This window comes from Engystomops pustulosus, chromosome 9 (genome assembly GCF_040894005.1).
Source record: "Engystomops pustulosus chromosome 9, aEngPut4.maternal, whole genome shotgun sequence".
Taxonomy (NCBI): Eukaryota; Metazoa; Chordata; class Amphibia; order Anura; family Leptodactylidae; genus Engystomops; species Engystomops pustulosus.
In genome coordinates, this window is record NC_092419.1 from 11,403,112 (window position 1) to 11,421,408 (window position 18,297).

The 18,297-nt window shown below is 44.8% G+C and overlaps 1 protein-coding gene across 1 annotated transcript in view; it reads right to left on the reverse strand.

Annotated features, from left to right (window-relative positions):
* Positions 1-308: 308 nt before the first annotated feature.
* The window catches only part of MAP4K1 (mitogen-activated protein kinase kinase kinase kinase 1), a 47,867-nt gene continuing 29,878 nt past the window's right edge, over positions 309-18,297 (reverse strand). The window contains exons 7-30 of the mRNA XM_072123668.1: positions 17,921-17,963; positions 17,650-17,722; positions 17,371-17,502; positions 17,180-17,242; positions 15,325-15,406; positions 15,029-15,148; positions 14,417-14,498; positions 14,277-14,338; positions 13,539-13,594; positions 11,528-11,569; positions 10,467-10,533; positions 10,214-10,373; positions 9,228-9,307; positions 8,301-8,385; positions 8,143-8,219; positions 7,185-7,245; positions 6,996-7,098; positions 6,786-6,844; positions 6,590-6,693; positions 4,537-4,714; positions 4,232-4,462; positions 3,805-3,875; positions 866-915; positions 309-675 (exon numbers count right to left, since the gene is read on the reverse strand). Coding sequence (XP_071979769.1) covers positions 606-675; positions 866-915; positions 3,805-3,875; positions 4,232-4,462; positions 4,537-4,714; positions 6,590-6,693; positions 6,786-6,844; positions 6,996-7,098; positions 7,185-7,245; positions 8,143-8,219; positions 8,301-8,385; positions 9,228-9,307; positions 10,214-10,373; positions 10,467-10,533; positions 11,528-11,569; positions 13,539-13,594; positions 14,277-14,338; positions 14,417-14,498; positions 15,029-15,148; positions 15,325-15,406; positions 17,180-17,242; positions 17,371-17,502; positions 17,650-17,722; positions 17,921-17,963 — 2,151 coding nt within the window. The 3' untranslated portion in view covers positions 309-605. The remainder of the gene's footprint in view (positions 676-865; positions 916-3,804; positions 3,876-4,231; positions 4,463-4,536; positions 4,715-6,589; positions 6,694-6,785; positions 6,845-6,995; positions 7,099-7,184; positions 7,246-8,142; positions 8,220-8,300; positions 8,386-9,227; positions 9,308-10,213; positions 10,374-10,466; positions 10,534-11,527; positions 11,570-13,538; positions 13,595-14,276; positions 14,339-14,416; positions 14,499-15,028; positions 15,149-15,324; positions 15,407-17,179; positions 17,243-17,370; positions 17,503-17,649; positions 17,723-17,920; positions 17,964-18,297) is intronic.

Genomic DNA, 18,297 nt, shown 5'->3' on the forward strand with positions numbered 1-18,297 from the left:
CCTGCTCAGGAGTCCAGTGGGTGGGTTTACTAGTCACTTACCATCTTCCCAGGAGTGGTCAGTCACTGAGATGGCCCATTTGACTTCTTTCGCTCCATTAACTTCTATGAAAGTTCCTACAATACAGAGTTTGCTGCTTCTAAATTCTTGGAGAAGATGCTCCGGTGGGTTATTATACTAAGGTTTTCCTTCTCAATCTCTAAATACATGACATTGGGGATTATAGCAGCTCAAGTTCTATGTAAAATTGAGCATGGAACAGGGTGAGAAGGTAAGTACCTAACCCAAATATGATAAAATGTCCCAGGTTGTACTTTTTATTAAAATACTTTTATTAAAAGTGCATCAAACAGTTTTCCTACATAGACCTTCAGACAGTATCTCCCACAATACTGCCGGGGCCGGCCCAATACACAGAGATTATACAAGAGCACAGATACCAGTCCTGATCCAAGGAAGCTCATCCAACCAGACGTCTCGAGAAGTCATGTCTTCTTGTGGTCCCTTCAAGCAGATGTGAAGGCATCTAGGGGTCGGGTTGCAGAAGATCATGGGTTAGTACTTGAGGATCCAGAGGATGAGGCTTTATTATCTTGTCCATTGGGTTAACATTCATGGATGTACAAGTTTGTGTTGCTATTATCGGACCGAGGAGCTTCTACTATGATCCTTCTTCTGTAAGACAAACAAGAAAGGTCTTTAGATGGCCAGTAGGTCTCCTCATATCTTCTGGGCTTGGCTGGGGCTAGATGGTCAGTGGACTACTTGCTACTCTTGGTAGACCCATCTATAGTCTGGCATTGGGCTTGGCAGAATTTTAGGCCTGTCTTCATGTAGACGTCGAAAGAAGTTTCCATGTTCTCACCTGTCTGAAGACAACAAGCGTAAACTGCGATCTAAACAGTCAACCAGCACCTGAGGAAGATGTTACAAAGCAGACGTTAGAAATATTGCCCTGAAGGCGTAGCACATAATAATTCATCACTCCATCCACCCAACCACTAAGTATAACTGAGATATTTCCCCCCAAAATCTGCTGGAACCTCAGATGAACCCATCACAGGTCTTTGCCAAACTTACTTTACATCTGCCGTTTCCTCTCTATTTTAGGCCTCATGCACACAACAGTATGGAGGCTGGTGATAGGTCGGCACAACTTGCCCCCATAGAGGTCTATGGCACCCGGTCACGGCGTGGTGACCATGCTTTTCCGACCCCCTTTACTCAAATTGGAGAATATGACATACCCATGGTCTACCATAGATGATCCAAGAATAAAAAGTTCTGTAAGGTCACCAAAGTAATTATATCTTAGTTAAAATATGTTCTAATCCATATCCTTACATCATTAATGGAACATGAGGTGGCAATTCAGGACACCTAATCCCCCACTGGTCCTTATGGAGTAGTGTTATGGCCCTAGAGCCTAGGAGAGCTTGTGCAGGGCCTCAATGAAGCTGGTGCATGGGCCGGGGGTACTACTGGGGCCTTGCAGAACACTTAGGATGATTTAGGACAGTAAATCACCCATGACGGGTTCCCTATGACTCTATGGGCCACATTTATCACTTTTTTGTAGTAGTTGCGCCTAAATTCGGGCGCACTGTTTTCCAGAATTATCACAAGCTACAACCATCTGTGATAAGTATATTTTCTGCCTCTTATTAATCACTTTACTTTAACACAGTTTAGGCGCAATGTTAGATTCGGGCAGTTACATGTCATCCTGCTACAAGCTCCTCTCTGCTTCTCCCACAGCCCAGAATGAAGATAACACTCACAGCAGCACCCAGGTGTGTGACACCCAGCACCCAGTGACCTCCTCAGCAGCACCCAGGTGTGTGACACCCAGCACCCAGTGACCTCCTCAGCAGCACCCAGGTGTGTGACACCCAGCACCCAGTGATCTCCTCAGCAGGGGCTTCTCCTGGAGGGGATCCCCCAGTGCTGGTCTCCTGCTGCACCCCTGTAATTCTGCACAATATCCCCCTCAGACACACTGGTGATACTGTGCAGAATTACATGGGGGACACTTGTCTTTAGTTTCTGCAAACTTGTGCAAACTTCTCTTCTCTCTTGCTGTGAGCTCAGCGTTTTGCAGAATGTTTTGTAAATAGAAGGTGATGAACTGTAAATAGTCTGCAGCTCCTGTCTGTAATGTATCTAATGTATCTATTATATGTTCTAGTGTCTGTAATGTATCTAATGTATCTATTATATGTACTAGTGTCTATAATGTATCTAATGTATCTATTATATGTTCTAATGTCTGCAGTGTATCTAATGTATCTATTATATGTTCCAGTGTCTGTAATGTATCTAATTGTATCTATTATATGTACTAGTGTCTGTAATGTATCTAATGTATCTATTATATGTTCTAATGTCTGCAGTGTATCTAATGTATCTATTATATGTTCTAGTGTCTGGAGTGTATCTAATGTATCTATTATATGTTCCAGTGTCTGGCTAAGCTTTGCTGCTAGAAATTAGCTCTTCTGCAAAGGGGCTCAGTGCTACCTGAGTGAAGTTGGCCCCCCCACCTTGTTCAAATCAAACAAAATTGGTGTCAAACGTTTGTGCTACGTTTGTGCTGGTTTGTGCAGCAGAAATTTTTGTTTGTGCCGCTATCGTTTTTAAGATTTTAATGAAAGTTTCCAGAGGTCATCAGAGGTCAACCAGCCCCCCCACATTGCCCAAATCAAACAAAACTGGGACTGAACAATTCTGCTACGTTTGTGCTGGTTTGTGCTGCGCAAATTTTTGTTTGTGCTGCTTTTGTTTTGAATATATGAACAAAAAATGAAAGTTCAAAAGGTCAAGCAGCCCCCCCACATTAACGGAATCAAACAAAACTGGTGTCAAACGTTAGTGCTACGTTTGTGCTGGTTTGTGCTGCAAAAATTTTTGTTTGTGCCGCTATAATTTTTAAGGTATGTTCAGGTGTTTGAGGTGTTTAGGATGAACTGGTAAAAAACAAACTTAGTGACACTTCCCTGGTTTGATCACCAGGGGGAGCTAGCAAACACATTGTACTTTGGAAGAAATGAACTCTGATGACCTCTGCAAAAAAGTATGAATATATTAAAAATGATAGCAGCACAAACGAAAATTTTTGCTGCACAAACCAGCACAAACGTAGCACTAACGTTTGACACCCGTTTTGTTTGATTCGGTTAATGTGGGGGGGCTGGCTGAACTTTTGAACTTTCAATTTTTGTTCATATATTCAAAACAAAAGCAGCACAAACAAAAATTTGCGCAGCACAAACCAGCACAAACGTAGCAGAATTGTTCGGCACCAGTTTTGTTTGATTTGGGCAATGTGGGGGGGCTGGTTGACCTCTGATGACCTCTGGAAACTTTCATTAAAATCTCGAAAACGATAGCGGCACAAACAAAAATTTCTGCTGCACAAACCAGCACAAACGTAGCACAAACGTTTGACACCAATTTTGTTTGATTTGAACAAGGTGGGGGGGCCAACTTCACTCAGGTCTCAGTGCTTTCTTCTCAGATAACGCCACCTTCGGGCTGGAGTGTTTTTGCGCCCGTTTTTGCGCCTAAATGCAAAAGTCGCACGTGATGAATATCATTAGGCGCAGCAAAACATCTGGAATTGAACGATAGATGAGGGAAAGGTGGTTATTTTAGCTGCGCGGCTAATTTGCCGTTTAATCGCAAAAATGGCGCAAAAACGGTGCGCCTAAACGAAAAGGCGCAAAAACAACAAAAAAAACAAGTGATAAATGTGGCCCTATATTCTCTATATATATGAAGATATGAAGAGCACATGCATCTTACCTCCGCTGATCTCAGTTTCAGTACCTGGAAACCTTTGTTTCGTAAAACCAGCATGTAATCTCCAGAAAGAGCTAAGAAGACAAGGAATATATAGTGTGAGATTAGTCTTAGATCAGAAATGGGGATCATTGGATTAGAAATACAATGATTAGACTGTTACTGAAAAAAATGAAGATTACTGAAGGTACTGTCCCACTTTGAACAATCCCCATGTGTGTGTAGGATAGTCCTGGGCTGGAGACGACATCTCCTGCCTAGAGATAAGCCGACCCAAATTTTAGGTTGGGCAGCTCCGCCTAAGCCGGATATGTCACAGAGCAGCCAATCAGGCAGCTTTACACCCCATCTAGGCATGGCTGTGATTGGCTAGGTGGATCACCGGACCTATAGAAGAACTGGTTATACCATATGAGAAAAGAAGCCTCACCTATGGAGTCTACCGGGAAAGAAAATGTAGGAATATGAAACAAATGCTGCGATTCTCCTCTGTGGTTCACCAAATTTAGTGTATCTGTAAAAAAAAAATGGAAGAATAGTGGATACCTGTATCTAGAGAAAGAGTAGACAGTCTGATAGAGGTCGTCCTTACTGTTTGTGAGTACCAAGACTTGGTCGTGGCCAATCTGTGTCACCTGCAATGGACCTGTCCACGAGTCCTCTGATAGAAGATGAAACACAAGATCAGATCAAAGTAAACGTATGGTGACAACAATCAGTCTGTAAAGTTCTTACCGTCTTTGTGGTCTGTAAACCAAGAGGTCAGTGAACTGAGGTTGATGATGTGAAATTGAATTTTGCAGTGGTGGGAAACCCCCTTGCTAATGCCAATGCAAACTACCGGATACTGTTCTCCTGGCACCACCAGCATCTCAAATATCTTCAGGGGGCTTGGAAGGGGGAAGTCAAAGTGCTTCAGGGTGAGAAGAAGGAGGTTAGGAGACCATTCAAGAGACACAAAATACTGGCAAAGCTATCTGATAGGTAGTCCATGGTGGGTGTGAGATGTACGTTTAGAGCCGCGGCTTTATGTTGGGCTTCAGTACTCCGAGTCATGTTCCTAATGTTGGGATTGTGTTTCCTTCTGGTCCAGGGAATGATTGCACATTGTCATGCTGTGATATCTAACCACCCCACCCCTGACACATCTGCACTCTTCTTCTGGAGCAGAACCTGCTTTGCCTCACCCACGGCAGGAGGGGGGATTTATAGTGACCCCATGCACATTGCATTGACTTATCCCTGACATCATGTTGACTTCCTACCCAACTACTTCCAGGAAATCTGTGTTCCCTGCTGCCCCAACTGGACCAGAGTCTCATTTCAACCTATTCAACTATCTCCATGAAGAAGAGCGAGTATTTTGAGAGGTGAAAAGTGACATGAATTATATTTCCAAGGAGAGATTGGATGTGCAATGTGCTGGAGTTGGGCCATTACTAAATTGACTTATTTTTCATAATAAGTGGACCCAGTCGGGATTGACCATTCCACGGATCCAGCAACTCAGGTGTCTTCCTACTGGTCCAGACCCAATGAGGAGTTAAACCACAGCTGCATCCCCTAGCTAAGCTGTCTGTCTATCCTAACATTGATGTACCACACCTGTGATGATACACTACCACCAAGTGCCAGGAATTAGAATAGTTCTTTGTGTGCCGTCTTGTACTCTGCAAGGGTCAGATTGTCCTCTATTGACATCTATTGCAAAAAGTCTGAAACCTTTCTTACTTTTGCAGAAATGGCCTGTTGTCATTGGCCGGTTTTCCCAGAATGTATCCATGGACCAAGGGTATATAATAAGTCCTGCCTTTGATTATGGGTTAGTCTTTGGTCTTTTTCTCGCCCCTAGTAAACTCTCTCACCACCTGTCAGGAGAGAGGTTGGAGGTCCTAGTCGAGGACCATCACTGACACCAAAGTCCAGCTCCTCCACAGAATCAACAGTGATTCCAGCCACACTGACCACTGGTCGTGGGCTGAAGATATATTACCACCACAGCCGGCCCATTGACAGTCCTGTGGATATCCTGAAGGATATGGTTATTGTTGCCATGTTGCGGCTGTTGGAGTTCATCAGAATAAACCAAACTGTGAGTTATTTTACCCTGCTGGCCCATGATAGGGATGGATTGAACTTACCCTAGGGCAGTGATGGCGAACCTTTTAGAGGCCGAGTGCCCAAACAACAACATAGACCCGCTTATTTATCGCAAAGTGCCAACGCAGAAATTTAATTTGTGATTTATACTCCCTTCTCTGTCACAGCTTTCATTGATACCAGCACCCTGAGGACACCAATAAAGCAGAAAATAGAGGTACAGCTGTCACTTTAAAATAGCTCTGTGCACAGCAAGTCCTGGGCTGTCTGGGACTGCAGGAAGATACCTGGAGTCATCTCTGGTGATGGCCTGAGTGCCCACAGAAAGGGCTCTGAGTGCCACCGCTGCACCAGTGCCATAGGTTCGCCATCACTGCCCTAGGACATAGTGCTACCACTACAACAAGCTTTAGGCCGCAGCCAAGCCAACTACTCCAGTCCTAGCCTACAAGGTGCCCTCCACATCTCTATCTACATAAATGTTCCTATCAGCCGCGGTGGATGAAGAAGACATGGCTAGGACCTCCTCTGTTGCCCAAGTTCTTTCCTATAGTTTGGAGATGCACCAGAGAGCATTGGTGGGCTACCATTCTTGAGCGGCTACATGTAAAATGTCCACTAACTACCGGTAGGTGATTAAGAGATCAGCCGGACACAATTAATATGACTCAATGAGGACATTAATTACCTTCAGCAACATGAACTTTTCCAGAGGGTGATACCATTCCAATAAAAGTACCGAGGCCTCCAGAGCAGCGCACAGGAACCAGTTACACGATGTGTCGTTATAAGCTGAAAAATGTAAAAAATAATGGATGTGAAATGAGACCAGAGTCGTAGAAGATGGAGTCCACCATGAGTGTGATACAGTGGTGATCTCTTACCCACACAACAACTCTTGCAGCCCTTAGTGTCTGGGATTTTGCTGGAAGACGACTTCTTCCTGTAGCAATGAAATAATAAAATAACAAATGGAAAAATGCCCCTCTGGCTCCTATTGGTCCTATTTGTCCACACTCAGACAAAGCCACAAGACCCGTGGTCTTCCACCAGGCTCTCCAGCTGTGGCACCACTACAACTCCCAGTCTCCTACCTGGGCAGGAGTCTGTGTGTAGGGATGTGACCCAAACGATACTCTCTCCGGATTTGCTCATGGAGACTCACGAGGCCGTGGGAGTAAAGTTGGGAGACTTTGCCTAAAAAGAAGACAGTCAGACATTGAAGCCACATCCTATATACATCCTCAGAAAGTGAATGTAGCTGCCATGGTGTTCCACCTCACCTGTTACGGACATCAGAACATTATTTATAGAATAGACCCATGTTGTCCGGCCTGGAAACAACTTGGAGAAAGAAAAAAAACGTAAAGACATTGTCAACAACATATTACGGTACCCGGTCTTGAGGAAATCAACCATTAAACCCGTTATGATAAACCAGGGACATTACACATAGATACAGGCGCCGGGACTGTGGTATCTTCTTATATTTCTTATCCATGGCCTCCTTCCTTCTAAAATCAACTTTTACAATTATGCTAATGAGCCAGAAGGGCTCTGGAGAGTGTTCCCAGAGCCCTTCAATGCTGTAGCTTCACAGGCTGTTACACTATGCAGAAGAATTTTCCCCTTCCCACTTTGTGAGATTACAGAAGAAAGAGGGACGGGGAGAGGTGCTCCTGCACAGTGTAACAGCCTGTGAATCTACAAAGCATGGAGGGGCTCTGTTAACTTGCCCAGAGACTGGTTCTGGTTCATAAAGATAATTTTAAAAGTTGATTTTAGAAGAAAGGAAGCCATGGATAATAAATATAAGAGGATTACCATAGTCATGTGCCTTCCCTTTACATTTAAAAAGGACCTTTCAAACAACTTACACCTGTGTCAGTTTGTAACACCATTCTGTAGGAGCTGCTACACAGATTCAGGGGCATTTTGTATTTCCTTTCTAGCCCCTACGGTTGCTGAGATATCAGTCCTAGTATCTGACCATTCTAATCCTCTCCACTATCAGAGAGGAGGAGCTGGTGCAGAGGAGGGGGCGTGTGTTATGATAATCTTCTCTGACAGGTAGATTATCATAGCACACTCCTCTTCTCCAGCTCCTCCTCTCTGACAGTTGAGAGGATCACAATGGTCAGATACTGGGACTGATATCTCAACCACCGTGGGAGTTAGAAAGAAAAAAACAAAATCCCCTCATCTTGGCCACGACCCTCCTTGTTTGGGCTGGTTACTCACTAGATCCAGAGACGCCTGTGACTCTGAGCGGTTCAGAGTGAAGATCCCCTCTTCGGCTCCCAATATCACATGTGCATCTAAAATGTACAAAAAAGTCACATAATGAGGAAAACACATCGCAGAAGACATATAAAAGCCCGGTAGATGATAGTTCCCACCTTTTGAGGTTGGATGCTGCCAGGTCGTGGCTGAATGGATTTTTAGGGGACATCCATTGAAGATTTTCTTCAGCTGGAAATCTGTCTGTATGTAAGGAAACATCAAAAGTTACATATCGGGAATGATGTGATGCAAGTCTACAGGAGTCTACAGACTGGGTCACACCAAAATATCACTGACACGGGGGAGTCAAAAGTCCAAGGACAACGAAGTGGAAAATGACACCTCTGATACCATAGCAAGCAATGGGTGACAAGGTCTATCAGAACATGGCCACCATATTGGGGGTCATTTACTAAGGGCCCGATTCGCGTTTTCCCGACGTGTTACCCGAATATTTACGATTTGCGCCGATTTTCCCTGTATTGTCCTGGGATTTTGGCGCACGCGATCGGATTGTAGTGCATCGGCGCTGGCATGCACACAACGGAAATCGGGGGGGCGTGGCTGTATGAAAAACCGACGGATTTGGAAAAACCGCTGCATTTGAAAAAAAAAAAAGTGGCGCGGGACTCACGCTTACCTTCACCAGGTATAGGCTCGTGCATTCTGGCGGTTATCGGGGAACTTCAGCGCAGCAGCGACATCTGGTGGACGGCGGAGGAACTGCCTTAGTGAATCGCCGGAAGACACGAATCCACCGCACAGAACGCGCCCGTGGATCGCGAATGGGCCGGGTAAGTAAATCTGCCCCAATGGCTCAAGGGAAAGTTTTTCCAATGGGAATATGGTCGTGTAGCAGATCAGAATTGCTTCATTTGATTATATTTCACTTCATCTTGACCAAAATCTACAATTTACCACTGGTCAACCTTCTGACTTCTGTGACCGCTACGACCACGTGACCACTAACACTTCCAGTCCAGTTACTAAATCTCCACTGAACCAGAGTAAGGTTGAGAAGAGTCGACAAGGACAGCCTTTACCTGTTTTGCTTGTATTCTTTTCTTTGGGGGTAAAGATGGGGGGACATTTGTCGGAAGATCTTGCACTAAGAGGGATGGCTCTGGGATAGGAGAGAAGACAGTATGTTATACAGTATCTAATCTGCTACCCTATAAATAATAAGTAATATAAGAAGTTGTAGGCCTCATGCCTAGGCAATGTGGCAGCATGTGGATTCTAATGCCATGTTCTGCCTTCTTAAAGGAAATCTACCACCAGGATGAATGATTGTAAACCAAGCACACTGACATACTGGTGAGTGCCCCCTCTGGTAGGTTCTGCCTTTCTTTTTAGGATCTTGCTTCTTAGGACCTTGTTTTTTTACAATAAAAAGGTTTCACAAATTATGCACATGATTCTCAGGGGCTCCAGACTCCATATATATCAATGGAGCCCCGAAGGCTCATCTGCATAATTTTTATAACCTCTTTTTCTTAAAAACAAAGGCATACAAAGCTACAAGAAGAGCATCTTCTGCCAGAGGGGGCACTCACCAGTATGTCAGTGTGCTTGGTTTACAATCCTTCATCCTGGTGGTAGATTTCCTTTAAGGCACCATATGGTGGTGGGCTTGATGGACATGTTAAACAATATACTAGAAGAGTGTTACTAAAGAGAGGCAAGGGAGTACCCTAGCAATGAATAGGATGAGACCCCCTCTACATACTGACAAACATCACTATACTCTTGACCACCTGGGACAGGAGCACTTGCTTTCCTCATTCCCTCTCGATGGTTTGAGGACTATTATGTGGAGACATGTTGAGCTTCTGAACACCTATGGAACCTGGGTTGCTGCCAACATTAGTTTAGTTGTCCCCTAGTCTGCTTCTAGTACATATACCTCTTGGGTATCGATGATGTCACCATCATGAAGATCAAAAATGGTGCATCTTCCAGGCATCTTATGTGGACATCTTGGATTCAGTCCCTCAGTCTTATATCCGGTTTCTACCCAACTACTCACCAGAACTAGCTGCCGATAACTGGTTCCCCAAATTCTCAGGCCAAGCGTTTACCGGACTCTTGGGTACACTTGGCCCGCTATAGCATCGGACCAGAGCGGAGGGGGTGTGCAGCCGGTCCTGACCTCTCTTTGTATCAGCAGAACAAGTGCGGAATCTGGGCTGAATGGGGATAGACATGTAGATGAGGCGATGAGACAATGACACAGGGATGGACATGACTCAAAATGTGCAGAGATTAAAACTTGCCGTCACCTTCGGAGGTAATGGAGGCGGAGAATCCTCAGGAGACGAGTCACTGTTAAGGTCCATGCTGTTGGGTCTTTGGAAAAACATAGAGTAAGAACCAGAAACAAAGATGGATAAAACATAATGAGAGGGGCTTTATGGTTACAAAATGTATGGTGGATCGGATGACTTGGCCCATTGATGAGAATAGGGATCCCATATTCTATAGGGGGAGGAGAACATTTGTGTCCATCTCCAAATATGGCCCGTCCCCTGCAAATGTGGTGGAAATATAGTATAGAGGATCCCATAATGTATGACATTATTACCAAAGATTACAGATCTAGTATGGCCCTCTGGTCATCACATGATTGGAAGTCATCTATGGGGGTCATTTACTAAGGGCCCGATTCGCGTTTTCCCGACGTGTTACCCGAATATTTCCAATATGCGCCGATTTTCCCTGTATTGCCCCGGGATTTTGGCGCACGCGATCAGATTGTGGCGCATCGGCGCTGGCATGCACGCGACCGAAATCGGGGGGCGTGGCCGTAAGAAAACCCGACGGATTCGTAAAAACCGCCGCATTTAAAAAACAAAAAGTGTTGCGAAGCTTGCACTTACCTGCACTAGGAATAGGCCGGTGTACTTGAGTGCGTTCCGATGCTCTTCAGCGCAGCAGCGCCACCTGGTGGACGTCGGAGGAACTACCTTAATGAATCCCGGCCGGACCCGAATCCACCGCAGAGAACGCGCCACTGGATCGCGAACGGACCGGGTAAGTAAATCTGCCACAATGGGGCCTTTAGTAAATGACCCCCAATAGGTTTTTGGTTCAAATTCTGCAGAAACTCTAAAAAAAAAACCTCACATATGTTGAACATCTATAAACCTACATGTGACGTATGCCGCCATGTGCCTACACAACGGCAAAAGCTGGGGGCAAACATCGTCACCCTTCAGCCACTGATTCGTGGTAAGTGGCTGAGGACCTCAGCTTAGTTATAGGGTTTGGAGACGAAATTCAAATCGAAACCCTCCCCCCGGTTTCTGTTCTTACACATGACTTGTTCCTTCCTTGTACTTACATGTCAACGTCGTCATAGTCATCGTCTTCATCAGAACAGAAACTGCAAAACACGTTAGGTTATATGTTATCACTCTCTTCACGATTTTCTGTGTCCCCTTCGTACGAGTCAGAAGCAGATCAGTCGTCTCACACCATACTTAAAGGGATTGGGTCATCCTAGACTCTTGACTTCTATCCACAGTGTCTGTTGGGTGAGGGTCGAAGGAATGGAAGTTCTACCTACCTACAGGAGTAAAGCTGTGCATTATGGACCTGCACTACATTCCCATCTATGGGACTTCCAGGAGAACCCCAAGTGCAGAAGCCCCAGAAGTCCCACAGGATTTCAATAGGGTAACAGAAGGTGGACGGCCCCAGACTAGAAAACGGGGGAGAGGTATTGGGTGATTTTCGGAGGTAAGGCTGGAGATTCACATATGGATATTTTGTTGAGATTAAAACTATCTTTTTGTATTATTATTTTATTAGTAAAAATTTTATTCCAAAACAAAATTTCCATGTGTGGACCTAGTCTGGCGCGCCCTCCAACAACATTTTCATCTTAACCTTTTGTCCCCCGTCCCCCCCATTGAATTTCAATAAATAAATTACCCATATGTATATACTGGGGTATTAACCGAGGTGCCTAATTTTACCACAAAAAAATACATATTGACACGAGTATAAGCCTGGAGTGGGAAACGCGGCCGCTACTCTAATAAAATGTCTCCCCTCATTAATGAAATGTCCCCAGAAGCCCCTCCATTAATAAAATGTCCAGCAGAGCTCCCACATTAATAAAATGTCATAGCAGCCCCCCTCGACAGTAATATGTCCATAGCAGCCCTCCTCATGAATAATATGTCCATAACAGCCCCCCTCATCATTAATATGTCCATAGCAGCCCCCCTCATGAATAATATGCCCATAGCAGCCCTCCTCATGAATAAAATGTCATAGCAGCCCCCCTCATCATTAATATGTCCATAGCAGCCCCCCTCATGAATAATATGCCCATAGCAGCCCTCCTCATGAATTAGTATGTCCATAGCAGCCCTCCTCATGAATAATATGTTCATAGCAGCCCCCCTCATGTATAATATGTCCATAGCAGCCCCCCTCATGTATAATATGTCCATAGCAGCCCCCCTCATGTATAATATGTCCATAGCAGCCCCCCTCGTCAGTAATATGTCCAGAGCAGAGCTCCCCCATTTATAGAAGTCCAGAGCCCCCTTAAAAAATTAAACATAGTACTTACTCTCCAGCGCACACCCCCAGAGTCCTCTTCTCCCCGCAGCAAGTTTTTGGGTTCCCGGCATTGCTTGCAGATGCATGCCTATGCATTCTGCCCACGCACAAACTATGAAGCACCAGTGGCGCCACCTGCTGACGTCATAGTTTGTGTATGGGCTCATAGACGTGCATCTGCCCGCGATGCCGGGAACCCGAAGACTTGCTGGAGGGAGAAGAGGACACTGGGGGTGAGTAGTACACTTATTTATTTTTATATACAGGCAGTCCCGGGGTTACATACAAGATAGGGTCTGTAGGTTTGTTCTTAAGTTGAATTTGTATGTAAGTCGGAACTGTATAGTTTATAATTGTAACCCCAGCCAGAACTTTTTTGGTCTCTGTGACAATTGGATTTAAAAAATGTTGGGTTGTCATAAGAACCAGGAATAATACTAAAGCTTCATTACAGACGCCTGTGATAACTGTTACAGCTGATTATTGTAGCCTAGGACTAAAGCATAATAAATTCCCAGTATCCAGAGGTCCGTTTGTAACTAGGGGTCGTATGTAAGTCGAGTGTTCTTAAGTAGGGGAATGCCTGTACTCAAGTAAAAAGCAAGTGGAGCTTTTTCAGCAAAAAAATTGCACTGGAAAAACTCGGCTTCTACTGAAGTATATAGGGTTTTCATCTAAGATTATGATTATTGATTGGTGTCATGGCCGGTAGTATGTGACATGAGCTGAAATTATCAAAGGAGATTCAAAGGAAGAAGCTACATGCACTTATCACTTACCTGATATATGGAGTAGCCTTGGGCCAGCCCTGAGCTTGACCTGGTTCTACTTCAGCCTCCAGAGAGAAAATATATGGATTAATGATTGAGAACCTGTTCCATTTGTATCCGAAATCATATACAATTAAATATAATCCAAACTCTTAAAGGGATGCAAATGTTCAAACAAAATACAAAAATCCTGTTATAGACATTACTAGATTCTAATTGGCTATTGTATACTGTATATACTCGAGTATAAGCCGACCCAAGTATAAGCCGAGGCCCCTAATTTTACCACAAAAACCTGGGAAAACCTATTGACTTGAGTATAAACCGAGGGTGGGAAATGCATTGGTCACAGCCTCCCCAGTATATAGCCTGCCGGACCCTGCCCCATAGTATATAGCCAGCACCTAACCCCCAGTATATAGCCTGCCATCCCATATCCCCCAGTATATAGCCAGCCCCCTACCCCAGTATATAGGCAGCAGCGGGGGATGCCAGAAAGGTGAGTTTTGATATATATATTTTTTTAACTCGAGTATAAGCCGAGTTTGGGGTTTCAGCACATTTTTTGTGCTGAAAACCTAGGCTTATACTCGAGTATATATGGTAATTTGCAGAAATAAGACCAATGAAGTAAAGGATCTGCAGTAGCAACAATGACTAAGGACAGGATCAAGGTAAAGTCCAGTGACTACATACAAGATAGACTATTGAACGCAGAACTCCTCCTCACCAACGTCTTGACCTTACCTTTGCCACACTTGGTTCTTCCATTTTCACTTTTGGAGGATGATGTAAATTGATCTGGTTCACTACAAGACGAAGAAGACAATTTTGACTTTGAGCTCCATTTCCATCCCCTAGACCCAAAAGTGATCACCAGTACTCACAGTGGATGTCTGACGATGATGAGCGTCCAACTTTTTTCGGAAGACGTTTTTTGGAGAGGATCCGAGAGAATGTTGATAGGAACTGGTAGAAAAAAAAAGGTTGTGTTAATACAATGTATTTGTGACCCCCCTCCTGTTTTATGAATTTAAGGACCTCAACAACCATCCTGAAGGTGACTGTACATTGGTCATCTGAGAGAAGGTCTTTGCAACAAGAAAGGAAATTCTACAAGATGACCTGTAGTCAGAGAAGTTGTCCTTCAAAAGATCAGGTTGTCTTCTCCATGTAATAAATATTTGGATAAGTTCTACCTTATTTCGAAGATTCTCTGACCTTAAGGGGATTTGAGAATATGTGGGATAACTTTCTTATGACCTATGAGCTGGCCTATTCACAGGTGCTGTCGTATGTCAGAACTTCTGGATGGATAGGACTGGTATTCCAAGAACCACAACACCAGGGCCACCTCGGAAGAAGACTTGCAGGACCTAACGCTCAATGTTGCCGATGCTGAGCATTAAAACCGGCCATCAAAAATCTCTGTTCCCGGGCGATTACCCCTTTGACTCCAGAGGAGGTATCTAATGGTAGCTTCTCTAATAAGCCATCACCTCCATGTCCTCCTCTTCTTCAGTGTTGGAGGTTTCATGATGCTTCTCTGGATTTCTCAGTTTTTCCAACAAATCCATAGTAAGAAAAGGACCAAGTCCTGTCTGGGCGACAAAATGGTGCTGGAAGGAAACAGAAAAGATAGTAAATCTGACATGAAGGCTCCAACACAAGTTCTGTTGCCAGTAGAGGAATATCTTCAGGTAATAGATAGCAGAAGAATATTGAAAGTCTCCCGGAAGGAGATGTCCACCACTGGTCCAGGATATCGGTCTATAACACAATACTTAGTACTTACTGAGAGCAACTTGGAGGCACTTGGTCTCTTCTTGGGGTTTTTGGTTAGAGCCACCTTTATGAAGTTGTGAAATGCTGCCGACCTAGAAAACCCAAAATGATTCCAGTTTGCTGCTGAATCTACCCATCATGCAACTGTGTATAAGAGAACAGTCCTAGGGCCGTTGCACACGTACGCAGCCCGTGTATATGTGCCGTATGGTGACGCGATCCCACGGGCCGCACACAGAGCAGAGGACGGGGGTCCCTGCATTACATAGAAATATAATTGGTGGCCGAACAGTACACGGATCAGTTATCCTGGTCCCTTTGCAGAGAAGCAGGCCCCCGTTATGATGTTGCCCCCCCCCCCCCCCCCTCATGCTGCACAGTACGTCTGGTGTGCACTGGATGCAACTCCGCATTTCTCCTACAAACACCAGAAGTTGTGTTTCTACCAAACATTTCTACTTTGGTTTTATCTGACCATAAGACATTCTACCAATACTCTTCTGGAACATCCAAATGCTCTCGAGCAAACTTTAGACCGGCCCGGATATGTACTGGGGACATGTACAGGCACTGCAGGATCTGAGCCCCTGGTGGGGTAGTGTGTTACTGATGGTAGCAGTTGTTACATTGGTCCAAGCTTTCTGCAGACCATTAGGTCCCCCCCCCACCCTGTGTGCTTCTGGGATTTTTGCTCACAAATCTTGTGACTATTTTGAGATCTTGCATGGCGGCCCCTGATCGGAGGAGATTATGAGGGTCTTGTACGTATTCCACTTTTTAATTATTGGTCCCACAGTTGATTTATTTACACCAAGCTGCTGCCTATTGCAGAATCAGTCTTCCCAGCTCGTGCAGGTCTACAATTTATATGCACATTAATATAACCCACACTCGTACACACATGTATACACAATTACATACATTATATACAAACTCATAGGGGCTAATTTTTAGGGCTGAACGTCAGAACGTCAGAACACAAAGCGACATGCTAGCACTTGTGATTATTTTCCCCTTTGCGCCTTCTCGATGGCAGGGAGGCCTTGAGAGGGGAGGGGGGGGGACAGCCAGCAGGGAGTGGACAACATGGACCGGCACAGGGACAGCAACCCACACTCACTACAGGCGGCGACTTTCCACAAGTGAATATTCTCTGGTTTTGCTTATTTCCATGCCAGGTAGGACCTGTCGTAGAAATAAGAGGTGCCGCAGATACATCAAGAGGCCGAAGTCTCTTAATATATCCTGCATATATACATATCCATACTGACGCTGACCAGACAACGGACAAACAAGGTGGGCAAGAGTGGACGAGGGGCACATCGCCAGGGCAGGGAGAGGCCATACTCTCTGTGGAGGAATGGGGGGGTCGGAGGATGCTCGAGGGTTGCCCGGGCATCATGAAATGAATAATCCATACTTCCTCCTCCTCTCTGATGTTGGGAATGGGGGGGGGATTGGTTGGAGAGTGGAGGGGTTTGAAGCGCTGCCGGGCCTTCTAATCATTGGGCAGAGGGCAGGGACAGATCAAAGGACAGGCCCGCGACTGGTGAAGCATAAAGTTAAACACTGCCCCCTCCTCTCTGCCCCCTCCTGTATTAAAGTTATGCACATGATCAATTATGAATCACCCGTTTGCCTTGGGCCCTTGGACCTGTGGTAGTTCCGCCCCTGTGTCTAACTATGATGTCAATTACAGGCCTATCATCTAAGTGCGGGAACTTACACAATTGGTGGCTGACCAAATACTTTTTACCCCCCACTTTATGTGTATTTGGAGATCAGGAGGAACGTCAGTTGGACAGCCATCCAATGATGGTCAATGATGACCACTACTTGCCTGATTCGAGCCGGATATCACTTACCACTTTGACTTCTCTTTCAACTTAGGAGGTTGATAACCACTTTTAGACATTAGGAAGAGGACCCTGGTGTGGCACAATAAAAGAGAAGAGTTAAAGAGTAAAAGGGTTTTTTTTTAGAGCACCCTTGGCACCTGTTGCATCCAACTTCACACTTTAATATAAGAAAACCAATCAGAAGATGTCTTATTGACCTTAAGGGATGTACATGGAACATAGGTGGTTGAAGCTCGGTTAGTTCAATGGCCGTGATTCCTAGAGACCAGACATCACATAGTTCAGTGTATCCCCCTTTGAGCTCCACCGCGGCCACCTCTGGAGCCATCCTGTATGGACAGAAATAGAAGAGGTTTTTATGGGGTTATTCAGAGGTGGTGTAACTATGTTTTCTAGAGGACATGACTAGGTGGAAAACCATTGGAATTATTATCTCTACGTATGATTTATCTAGTCATCTGTTTGATATACGTTACCAATAAGGAGTGCCAATAAAAGAATTCCTTCTCGCAAATGTTGCTGTAAGTTGGGCAGAGATTCCAAAATCAGCTGAAAAATAAATGGACCACCATGGTCAACACATCTCAGGATCAGTTCATACTTTCCTCTTTGTATGGAACATGAGTATTCCAAGAAGTCTACATCTGATGGAAGCCTTCAACGTAGTCAACACTCTATTCTTTGATACCATAAAGGTCGGTTGGTACAGAACCAAGAGAGATCTTACAAGCATCCAGTGAGACTTACCTAGTTTAACATCTCCATTATCATTCAGAAGAATATTGGCACCCTGAAAATAAAAAGAGGAAAGATCTTTCAATGGATTCACGTGGATCTTATGTGCATAGCAATGAATGGGCTCTCGTTGTCAAAGCTGACTGACCCTACTCCTCAACACCTGACAGTTCCAGATCAAACAATACCCAAGCCATGTTTTGGTTAAAGGTAGAAACAATTCACAACTCCCAGATGGCCCATAAGTCTTGAAGAATAAACTGAGGCAATACCGTAAGTTGCCGAGAAGAACCTCTATTGGTGCCCACAACCAGAATTCATAGCGTCCTTCATCTTTGGTCCTCAAAGTTAAAGGGGTATTCTCGTCTGGTCATTAATATTCAGTTTGA